At 32.8% G+C, this 12,836-nt stretch overlaps 1 protein-coding gene across 8 annotated transcripts in view; it reads left to right on the top strand.

Annotated features, from left to right (window-relative positions):
* Positions 1–12,836, top strand: part of LOC106871165 (AP-1 complex-associated regulatory protein) — a 250,197-nt gene that overhangs the window by 163,177 nt on the left and 74,184 nt on the right. For 4 of the 8 annotated variants that reach the window (XM_052967474.2, XM_052967471.2, XM_052967475.2 and 1 more), the window contains one exon: positions 2,188–2,213. In XM_052967474.2, coding sequence (XP_052823434.1) covers positions 2,188–2,213 — 26 coding nt within the window. Of the gene's footprint in view, positions 1–2,187; positions 2,214–4,075; positions 4,150–12,836 lie in introns of all 8 variants that reach the window. The other 4 variants (XM_089351435.1, XM_052967472.2, XM_052967476.2 and 1 more) reach the window with 2 other exon arrangements.

The following is a 12,836-nucleotide window of genomic DNA, read 5'->3' as shown; positions in this document are numbered from 1 at the left end:
GTAAACTTCTTTTACTCATAAGTTTTATACACAAGTTTTATACATAGTTTTATACACAAGTTTTATACATAGTTTTATACACAAGTTTTATACATAGTTTTATACACAAGTTTTATACATAGTTTTATACACAAGTTTTGGAATTATCTTTTACACTCCTTTGTAAATATAGCTGTACTTCTTACTCAATGAGTTTTTATTGATAATGTTTTTAGAACTTTTACATGTTTTTTTTTTTTTCTCACTGAACAAGTCCATTCAAACTGGTGAGGTTTTGCTTCTTAAGGATGAAACCAGCGTTTGTTGCACAATAGAATTATTCTACCACATAACCAATTTCAGTCTTTAGTCAACAGTCAAAGGTTTATTTATAGTCAGGAATAGTTTTAATTTTTTGATTCAGAACGATGTTAAATTTTTTTCTAAGTTTAATATAGTAACTTTTTTTTGGCATTCACATGTCATTTCCCCTCTTCTACTGGCTTCCAACTAGCAGAATAAGTTCACTGTTTTATTTTCTCTCCCTCCTTTACCACTCTCTCCTTAGTGAGGAGGACAGCTAGAAGTAATTATTTAATGTTCAAATAAATTTACCCAGTGAAGAACTGTAACTAAATGCAAAACATCTTGATGTGCAAAAGTATCACTGTTTGCTCTTCTGTTTCATTTTCCCTGCACACCTATCATTAATTACACAACTTGAAAAAAACTGAACTTAAATTTGACTTAAATTTGCTAATAATATATTGTCCATGAGTTGTACCAATGAAATATCTCAAAACATGCATTTACGGGTAATGAGAAAAAGAAACAATATAGAATACTTAACTTTAACTAGACCTGAACTTACACTGTATACATTACATTGAAAAATAAATAACTATATCTAGCCTGGTGCAACTCTCTGGCTGGCCAGCTCTTATCAAACTGTCCAACCTATGCTAGCATGAAGAATGGACAATGATGATGATGATTTACTTTCCACTTCAAATAAAAGGAGAAAAGGTGAACTATTCTGCTAGTTGCCATTATCAAGGTTTAATCCTTTGGTCACTATATTTCTGTTGAACTCCTCTGCCTTTACGTCAATTAATTTTGAAAATAATGAAGAATTTAGTTAAATAATTATCATTATGAAGCTGATGTTAGGAACATCAATTAACATGAAATTTTTATAAAAGCTTTTAATTTACGTAACTTTAAAACAGGAAGTTATGAATCATAAAACCATGTGTGATCTCAAGAAGATTGGTATCATCCACTCCTATCTGCATTTTTTTATGTTTCCCAAAAATTCAATAGGTTGATCTTATTGAAGTTATAGTTCTTGCTTTATTTTTTAGATTTTCAACACCTCTAGAGAGAGTTTTTGTCAACCAATTGCATGAATAATGTAAATTAATCAACTGCCTATATTACATGTGAGACCCAACTATTTTACATATATTTTTCCATGTTTATGAAGTTGGGATCATTTTCATTGGAATACTAGTTTTTTTGATTTTCACTTTTTTTATTATCAGTTGGATGTTCTTTCTCCTGTTAAGTATTCAACTGTGAAATCTGAGAGGAAGGTTTTTTAAATCAATCGCAAACTAGAGTGACATGTCTTACTAAAAAAATATGACTGATCATTACTATTAAAGTTTGTCATTGTATCTCTATAATTTTCTGTTCTGTTAGGAGTGGCTGTGTGGTAAGTAGCCTGCTTACCAACCACATGGTTCCGGGTTCAGTCCCACTGCATAGCACCTTGGGCAAGTGTCTTCTACTATAGCCTCGGGCCAACCAAAGCTTTGTGAGTGGATTTGGTAGACAGAAACTGAAAGAAGCCCGTCGTATATATATGTATATATATATATATATATATATATATGTATGTGTCTGTGTTTGTCCCCCCAACATCGCTTGACAACCGATGCTGGTGTGTTTACGTCCCTGTGACTTAGCGGTTCGGCTAAAAAGACCAATAGAATAAGTACTAGGTTTACAAAGAATAAGTCCTGGGGTCGATTAGTCCGACTAAAAAGGCGGTGCTCCAGCATGGCCACAGTAAAATGACTGAAACAAGTAAAAGAGTAAAAGAGTATAATCAAAATTTTCTTCCAAATTTAATTTATTAAATATCCCTACTTTAAAATTCAGAATCGTAAATGCTTATTTTTCTTTTGAATTTTCTATTTCTAGGAAGCCGTTCAAGACGAAATGAACAAGTAAGTATCATAGACACTTTTACGATATATTCTAATTCTGTTATTAGTTCTTTTGTTCTTTTGTCTCACAGCTTGTTATAGTCTCTGATGTTGTCAGTTTATATGACTCATAACATGGAAGAGCTGATACTATTCCAACATCATTACCATATAACTCTTGGGTAGACAAATTTTATCCTCACTTGTTTTTCTTTTTAGTGACAATCACATTAATGCATTTCATTATGATGTTATGATTTGTATCAAGTCTTGTGTTTTTCTTTGTATTTTTTTACCAAGTGAGATCAAATATTTATATTAGCTTAGTTTAATCTTTTGATCATATGTCAATTCTTGTAATCTTAGCTGTTATTGATTTTTTACTTCTAATGTATTGATTGGAATATCTATATTTTTATGATATTTCTTATTTTCAAATTAAATAAAAAAAAAAATGTACCCCAATTCCTGTTAATAGAACATTCTGTTGAAATGGTCCAAAATAATGTTTAAAACATAATGTGAACGCTGAATGAACTAACAGAGCCTGGATATTTTTATTGAAATAGTATATTTGGTACATTAACATACATATTTCCAGATAAATAGTTTTTAGTATTGAAGCTGATAGCTTAATATAAGAACTGTAAAATTGAAAACACTTTTAAGTCATCAGGCTATTATTGTGATGCACTAGTTTTTATTGTATAATCTCTGGTCAAACTTGATCTAGCAGACTTATGGATAATAATAGCATTCAGCTGCGACCATCTTGTCCTTTGTTTTCTTAGACACAGTGTACCTAAGACTATATTTTCTGTTGTATTGTTTTCTTCTAAGATGGTATGGTGTGATTTGAGAGAGATTTGACTATTATTTAAGTCAGCTGAGTTGTTAGAACATTATATAGAATGCTTTGCAAGATTTGCTCTTTGTTTTTTTTTGGGGGGGGGGGGGGTGTATGTTGTAAGCTAAAATTCTGCCAGTCAACTTTGCATTTCATTGCATCCTTTTAAGAGTTGATAAATAAGTTACAGATCCAGAGCAATGAATTGAAGGAATAGTTACAATGCCAGAAGGGATGTTTTGCAATGCCTATTCCAACTGTGTTGTTTTCTGAGTTTAAATCCTGCCTCTTGTCATGGAAGAGGGGGAAAGGAAAATGACAATGGTTAGAAGTTGCAACCAACACTGTTGAAAAAATCCCAATGGACATGTAGCTTCTTTCCTTTGATCAGAAGATTGGCTGTGGTCTGATGAGATGTTAGACTACTATTTCTACCAGTTTGAGTAATTGCTTAAAGCTCCCTCATAAAACCCTAATGTTTGTATTTGGTTACACTCTTTGGAGTAGTTTATATTATTTTTAATACTGTCTTGTGGATAGTATTTATATTTTCATACATCATTCCTCATGAAACTACTATATATTATACTTTAGATACCAAACATGTTATCATTACTATTTTATTGATTTCTTTAAGTCATTTCATATTCTTGTGGATTTCTCTGGAAGTTATATCTCTTAAGCTAAAACTTAACCAATTCCAGTTGAAATATATCAAAACTTTGCTTTTAAATTATTATTATTATTATTATTTTTTTTTTTTTTTGAGAATAAAACTATTTTAGAACATTTATGAAGAATAAATGTTTCCAACTTATGAGATAGAGAATTTTGGATCTTATTAATATTGTTTTCTGTCTAGAAAAATCAATATATTTAATTATCTACAAACTGATAAAAACTATTGATTTAATTTGTCTTTCTTTCATATTGCTTATTCTTCAGTGAAAAACACGTTTGAAAAAAAATATCTTATTCCGTTTTGCTGATTTCTTTGAATGTAACACAATAGTATGTAGCTGTGAATTTCTTCTAGGTATGCCATTTTCTTGCAGAGGTCAACTTGAATTACAGCCAGGGCCATTCACTGTGTCCAGTTATGTGAGATGGGTATGGATCTGATGTGTTCACATGTAGATAAGATTTGTCCCAGAATCACTATCATACATGCCCAATAAGAATTTAATTACACAGCCTATTATATCTTATGATATTGATGAATATAATAAATTACATATTTAGCAACATGCAGTAAATATCTATAAATTAAATGTATAGGTGATAAGGTAGTAATTGCTTTAAAACATTTCACGGTAAATAATGCATAGAGATTGCTACATGTGAGGATGACATCTGTTTAACTAATCATTTGTTTTACATCCTCTTTTCAAGCAATTTCCTTGGGGGCCTTATCTTTTTCTTGGCTCATTTTCAGCATTTTATTATTTTTTTTTTCCTGTTATTTTTCTTTTAAACTCAATCTGTATAGATTCTACCATTTGATGCAAATTAAATAGTTTTCTGTGTAAAATTTTGGCAAGGGATGATAGAAATTTTATTTCTAAATCAACCTGCAAAATATTTTCAAAGTGTTTAAAACACAATAATTATAAAAGATTCTTGCTCTTCTTAATTAAATTAAAGTATTGCATTCAAAATACTTTTATTTCTCCAAAGCATGATATAAATTGTAATGCAGGCTAAATTTAATAACATCAGTGCATCTGGTGCCAAACACATCATGAACTGAGAAGAGTTAGGTTACAGATCAGCCAACCTGTGATTGTTGCCAACATACATTCTTTATCTTGATATATGAACAGACATGAATACAATATAATGTAAATTGATAATCTGACTAAATAGTCCAGCACTGAATATAATGCTGCAAACTATCTGTCTTATGTTCTTAGTCTGCTCTTCCTAAGGCACAGTGAACTTCCTGGAAATCCAACTATTTCACTTGCCTTTAATGTACTAACCTTACTTGCAATGTACTAACCTTACTTTCAATGTACTAAGCTTCTTTGGCAGAATACACTAAACTCATTGCAAGTAAAAAGCTATTGATTTCTCTGATGAGCATTCTAATAGAAATAGCTTGATAAAGTTTTGTAATGTTTTCAGCATTGTGTGTGTGAGAGGGAGAAAGAGACAGACATTGCTAAGATCTAAGAAATTGATGCTGTTAATGGGGAATTTGAACATGTAGATTCAGGTTTGGTTGCATTTCTTAAAAAAAAAATTAACATCAATATTAAGACGGTTTAAGCCCTCACAGTAGATAATTTGGACAACTCTAAAACTAGATACTATAAGCCCAGATACTTTATTTATGTACGGTAGAGGACCAGATCAGTATAAACCTTTCTTTCTGATGACTTCTAAACCAGTTAAAGTAGCCTGTTAAACCTTTCATTTGTTGTCTGGGTGAGAGTTTTGTAGACAAAATCTCTTCAACACTACCACTATTTCAAATTAGTAATTTAAGTTTGCAATACTTACAAGTCACTAACATAGGAACACATCATGAATGTAAACATATCAAAAAATTCATAGATGTATGATTATTGAGAATAGGAAGTAGTTCATGGAATTTTTGAACTCTAATGTGAGTATTTGATCAACCAGAATCACCAAACATTCCATTCAAATCATAAAGAACAGTGAAGGGAACATCTTCACAGTTACTTCCTTAAGACACTTTAGTTTGAAATAGTACCTAAGTAGATTTATATCTAAACATGTTGTTTAGTTTCAGCTTATCTGCACACCAGACTTGTCACAGTATTTTCTGTGGTAACATACACTGAAGTTCCTGCAGCAGGCAGCACAGAAATATTTACTGGCATCTTTTGGGAACTTAGTGTCATACCTACTACATTGGAGTTTGATATATTACTTCAAATATCCTTTTAAGATCATCTTTTTAAGAAGCCAGACATTTCCTAGCTCTGATATTTTTTATCAATATGAAATGTTGTTATTGTTGTCTGCTGATCACTTTGTGAGAAAGTATTATCCTTACTCTATTTACAAACATGGGTGCCAATTGTTAGCTTTGATTTTGTATTTCAATTCTTTTCACTGGTATATTAATAATTTTATCTCCCTCAGAAAACTTTCTACATAATAATCTTTGCAATGTTTGGCTCTAAAATGGCTTGCAAATATTCATTAATATCCTGTTGCTATCAAATTCTACACAAATTTCATTCAGTTATATTTATTTCATACTAACCTAACCTACCCATTCTAGGCTTATCATAGTATATATATATATATTTTTTTTATATATATAAAATTGAATAAGCTTGTGAAGTTTGATAAGAAACTAATTCTAACAATTTTGGCAGGCTTATACTCTTTAGAGAACTAAGAAGTGACTTATTCTTCTCTGAAAAATTGTCGTGCCAGAAATACTAGAAGTCATTTCCTTACTTCAATATAAAAATTAATTCAAGTTTACAAAATTTATTAACTGGTTTTTATTGAAAGACTCTCACTGTTTTCCTTAGCCTCCAGTTTTTTCTTATCCATATTATTTTCAAACCAATGTTTCATAGTTTAGTTAATAATTTATTGCAACACAATTTTATCTCATCAAATGGATTTGTTTAGAGAGACATACCTATTATTCAACATTAGATTTGACTCTTCCTCTGAATAGTTTAGGAAATAGTTATCAATTATAATCAAACTTAAATGGAATATATTGATCTGAATAACAACAATAGTTATTAAAATTTAGTTGTTAAAATTGAAGCAGCAATTTGTTTTGTGTAAATTTACTAGTTCCATGTACTACAGATCTATTAAATGTGTAGAATATAGCTTTAGAAGCTCAGTAACCATGAGGTTAAGGTGCTAAATACAAACTGTAAGGTCTCCATTTCAAACTTTGCTGCAAATATTGCATTGACAAGCCAACAGGGCACCCACTACATAGTCATTCAGCTGGTAGAAATATCAGTCAAATTTCCCCATATGTAATGCCTGGACATCTTAATAAAGGACATACTGGAAAATGTGATCCTGAGTGCATTGTAACTTGGAAAAAGGCAGCATAGTCATGTCTGGAAGGCCTTTGATCATAGATCTATTCAACCATGGCTGACCCAGAACTAAACAACAACCAGTGTTGTGCATTTAAGCAAGGGCACATTACTCTCTTTGCTTCGGTCAGTCTAACTGTAAAATAGCTGTTCCTTCCTCTTTGAGGTTGAAGGATTAACAGTGGGAAGACCATTCTTCTGTTAAAAAAGGAAACATGTTCCACTAAATGCTGAAATCTAATTATTTACCTGAAGCATTGTCATTTCATTCTAGAAACAGTAACATAATAAAATCTTCCTCTTATCAATGTCTGGTTACAGAAAAATAAGTGTATTTTTCAATATTTCAGGGGGGGGGGGGGGTTTCATACTTAATCCTGAACTGAAACTTTTGAAATGAGAAGTGAATTGGTGTTAGTTTGTTTCTTGTTTCAAATGTAATTCAAGGCTTGTTAAAATTTGAATATTGAAGAATACATTTTATTTTTCTATTTTGAACTAGATATTGGCTTTAAGAATCTTTGTTTTTTGAGAATTAGTTTACAGAGTCAAAAATGGATGTAAAATTAAATAACAGATCTAGTCCATCCATTTTCTCTTTCTCTCTCCCTCCATTTCCCCATCTCCTTCTGCTCCCTATTAGTAATATAATTACCATACAGGCTATATGATATTTATCTGATATTTATCTAAAGCAAGATTTAGATACCAAAGTTGCATTCTACATGTTCAGATTTCTTCATCTAACACTGATAATATTCTACAATTATTATTATTATTATTATTATTATTATTATTATTATTATTATTATTATTATTATTATTGCTGTGGATCAGCACAATTATTAGAGTATCGGAAATTATGGAAATAGATTGACTTGAGCTATTTTCATAGCATGAAATATATTTACCTTATGAGAAGTAATTAAAACTACTGCAATATATTCTGTTAAATTCCTCCTTTGGGCATATCTGATAGTAAGACATATAGGGCAAGTCTTACATTGAATGTGATCTAAATAGACATTTCCTTGTACAGCTTTTTGTTTTTAGTTTTTTTGTTTTTTTTTCACACACCAATATGCATGATTAAATGTTCATTCCTTTGAAATGTTATTGGCTGCTATATTATGAATTTTGCAATTAGTCTTTTAATTTTTCTTCTTTTATTCTAGGTTGACATAGAAATATTGTTGCTTTTGTGTGTAAATAAATATATATATATATGTTGTTGATATGCAAACAGAACTTGGTGCCTTTCTTGACTGCATAGCTATCTGAAATCTCAATATCAATATAAAATATCTTTAAGTTAGTCATTATCATTCATTCATTTAATCTTTTTCCCCTTTTCAATTTGATGGTTTCACCTGTAATTTATGTAGTTATCAACTGAACCAGTTAAAAGATTGGCAATAAGTTCAATAAATCTCTGCCGAGTTGATGTCGCCTTTGATGATCTGACAATAAGTTCACTCTGAAATAGAGAATTTGGTATTAATTTTTAGATTTAAAGCAAATATTCATACTAGCAGACCTGTTTATGAGCTTATTAATAAAATGCCATTGCTGTTTCCAGTTTTTAATCTTTTTAAAATAATGAAAACGAAAATAATAACGGAAATAATAATGATGATGATGAACTTGAAAAACTAGCATCTAAAATCTCATTTGAGATAGATAGTATAACTACTATTTTAAGAGATATCAGTTATGTTTCAGTTCAGTTTCAAAACCATTTTAACTGAAAACATCATTTAACTTTATAGACACATTTTTTTCAATCAATATTTATAAGAATTAATTCATTATTCTATTCACTTTCGACTTAGTTTGCTTCGGGTTCCAACTATTTAATAGATATTATGTATTCTGGATGTGTAGGATGTAGCTTAGTTGTTCAGATGCAAAATGAGAATCTGGATAGTATAACAAATACAAATATTCTGAATAAACTGTCTGGAAATAAATAAATAAATAGATAAATAAATAAAAATCCAGCAGGGAACAGTTTCACCAGTAACTTATAATAATGAAAAAAGAATGGTAAAAGCATGCAGCTGTACCAGTATGGAGAGTGTAAAGTTTGACACATGCATAAAGCTGCACCAATCAAAGTGCAGCTTGAGATAAATATTATACAATGGAGCAATCTCCACTAAAGCTGTCCAAGGATCTTTGGATAATTTTTCACATATATACAGGCACCAGAGTGGCTGTATGATAAGAGGTTTGCTTCTCCAACAACATGATTTCAGGTTCAATCCCTCTGTATGGCAACTTTGACAAGTGTCTTTTACTATAGCCCTAGGCCAACCAAAGCCTTGTGAGTGGATTTGGCAGATGAAAACTGAAAGCAGTCCATCATGTGTGTGTGTGTGTGTGTGTGTGTGTGCATGCATGTGCGTGTGTTACTGTCACCTTCACTTTGCATGACAATTGTAAGTGTCACTGTCATGCAAGCAATGTCCTTCAGCTCCAATCTTCCATAAAAACATGTCTGGTCATGGGGAAATATTTATCTTACTTGGAGAGAGGCAAGGGTTGGTGACAGGAAGGGCATCCAGCTGTAGAAATATATGCCTCAATAAATTCTGTCCAACCTGTACAAGCATGGAAAAGTGGATGTGAAAACGATGATAATATATATATATTCTTTGAGTGTGAGCTTTATATATATATATATATATATAGTTCCCACCCATGACAGCATGGAAGGCAGATGTTAAACAATGATGATATATATAAAATGAATGGCTTACACCTGGTTGCTTACTAGTAAAGCACAGTCACTTTTACTGTGATCGTTATGTATATGGCAAATGAAAGACGGAAGATGGAATATACGAGAATTTATTATTAATCATAGCAATTGTATCGACACATCTGGCATCGATTCCTCATGGGTGGGACACTCAACAACTGTTTCAGGTGCATCTGGCAGTGCAGATGTATCTCATCGGGTGATAAATAAATACAACTCATTAAAATGACTATTCCGCAGTGTAACTTACTGTTTTGTAGAAGAAAGCAGCCTGACGGAGGTAATATTTATCTTACTTGGAGACAAGCAAGGGTTGGTGACAGGAAGGGCATCCAGCTGTAGAAATATATGCCTCAATAAATTCTGTGCAAGCATGGAAAAGTGGATGTTAAAACAACGAGAAGGTCATTAATAGAATTTCTGGACAACTCTCAAGATGCCTACACACATGTAAATGTACTTTCGTACAATGCAGTGGAAATGAATTTTAAGTAACCATCAACATAATTTAATTTAGTTACTCTTTTACTATTTTACTTGTTTCAGTCCTTTGACTGTGGCCATGCTGGAACACCGCCTTTTAGTCGAGCAAATCGACCCCAGGACTTATTCTTTAGAAGCCTAGTACTTATTCTATCGGACTCTTTTGCCGAACCGCTAAGTTACGGGGACAGAAACACGCCAGCATCAGTTGTCAAGCGATGTTGAGGGGACAAACACAGACACACAAACGCATACATATATATATATATATATATATATATATATATATACATACATATATACGACGGGCTTCTTTCAGTTTCTGTCTACCAAATCCACTCACAAGGCTTTGGTCGGCCCGTGGCTATAGTAGAAGACACTTGCCCAAGATGCCACGCAGTGGGACTGAACCCGGGACCATGTGGTTGGTAAGCAAGCTACTTACATCACAGCCACTCCTCCGGATGACTTAAAGTTTACTTTTAACCTTCCCATTCTTACAAACACCTAGTAAATTGCTAACTCACTTTGTGATCATGAGTGCACCAAACCTCACGTGTGCGTATGCTCACATTTTTGCGGATGCTTGTAGAAAGAAAAGCAGCCAGACAGAGGAAATATCTTCATTTATATAGAAAATCAAAAATAAAATCACAGATGGCAAAAAAGGAAACAAACTACCAATCCAATGAGAAAAGTATTATAAATAACCGTTAACAAATATGGATGTATAAACACCCTCGGGCAAGCTGTATTTTTAATACTTTGCATGCTGCATTGTGTGTTCGTTTCTTTTTTTGCCATCTGTGATTTTATTTTTGATTTTCTATATAAATGAAGATATTTCCTCCGTCTGGCTGCTTTTCTTTCTACAAAACAAGAAGTTACATTGCAGAACAGTTATTTTAATGAGTTGTATTTATTTATTACCTGACGAGATACATTTGCACTGCCAGATGCTCTTGAACCAGTTGTTGTGTGTCCCATCCCTGAGGAATCGATACTAGATGTGTCAAAACAATTGCCATGATTAATGATAAATTCTCATATATTCCATCTGCCATATATCTATGTATATATATATATGTATATATGTGTGTATAAGAAGGGATGACCACTAAGTGGACATCCGATATACTAGAAAGAGGTCGTCAATGACCCAACCACAAAAGAAAAATAATTACTATTTTTCTTTTGTGGTTGTGTTATTGATGACCTCTTTCTAGCATATCGGATGTCCACTTAGTGGTCATCTCTTCTTATACTCATGTAATACAATTTTTCTGAATTTTCAGATTTTTTATATGCTAGGCCACTTCGTTTTATATTGATGTTAATTGAATTAATATTCAATTTATCACCCTCAATACACGCACACACACATATATATATATAAGGTAATAGTTTATTTTCAAACGTATCAAACCCATCAAGCCGAGCAAATCACAGTCGTGGCAGATACCAGTATCACGCAAATTGACACCCATGCTGGTAGCACGTAAACACACCCCGGTGTCACACAAATGGCACCCATGCCAGTGGCATGTAAAAGCACCCGTTACACTCTTGGAGTGGTTGGCATTAGGAAGCACATCCAGCCATAAAGAACCATGCCAGCCCAGTCAAACCGTCCAACCCATGCCAGCAAGGACAACAGATGTTAAATGATGATGATGATGACCTTATTTGTATTTTACCATATTATCTTATTTGTATCTCACAATACACATTTCAACGCTTCTAAAGAAAATGTTGGTTTGTTTACATTCATCATAATACATATATCATCATCATCATCGTAGTTTAACGTCCGATTTCCATGCTGGCATGGATTGGATGGTTCGACTGAGGGCTGGCAAGCTAGAAGGCTGCACCAGGCTCTGTTCTGATCTGGCATAATTTCTACAGCTGGATGCCCTTCCTAATGCCAACCATTCTGAGAGTGTAGTGGGTACTTTTTACGTGACACCAGCATGAGGGCCAGTCAAGCGGTTCTGGCAATGACCACACTCAAAAGGTGTTTTTTACATGCTACCTGCATGGGAGCCAATCAGGTGGCACTGGTAACGACCATGCTCAAATGGTGCTTTTTATATGCCACTGGCACGGGTTGGAAATAACCAATTAGTCAAATTATAATTTGAATTGTTAAAGTTTAGCAGCTGGGACTGAATATGTGGGTGGTGGAGTGGTTAGAAAAAACAGTGGGACAATGAGGAGAGCTTTGCTATCAAACTAATGATCTTTTCTTGGATGAGGCATAGAATATTTGTGTGTGTGTGTGTGTGTGTGAGTGTGTGTATACTGTCCCAGAGGATTTCTCCCATGTAGTGTTGCTCTGTAAAGGATTAACAACTGTTTGGCCTCTCCTGGCTCTGTGTTGAATGCAAAGTCCCCATTGAAGAAGGGCCTAAAAATTTTGGCTACATGAAGAATGGCATGTAGAGTGACAGATGAATGTGGTAGATACACTATTCCATATATATCAGTGGTTG

The sequence above is a fragment of the Octopus bimaculoides genome, chromosome 4 (genome assembly GCF_046866305.1).
Source record: "Octopus bimaculoides isolate indiv1 chromosome 4, ASM4686630v1, whole genome shotgun sequence".
Taxonomy (NCBI): Eukaryota; Metazoa; Mollusca; class Cephalopoda; order Octopoda; family Octopodidae; genus Octopus; species Octopus bimaculoides.
The sequence above is the reverse complement of the archived record's forward strand: the minus strand, read 5'-3'. Positions and strand labels throughout refer to the sequence as shown.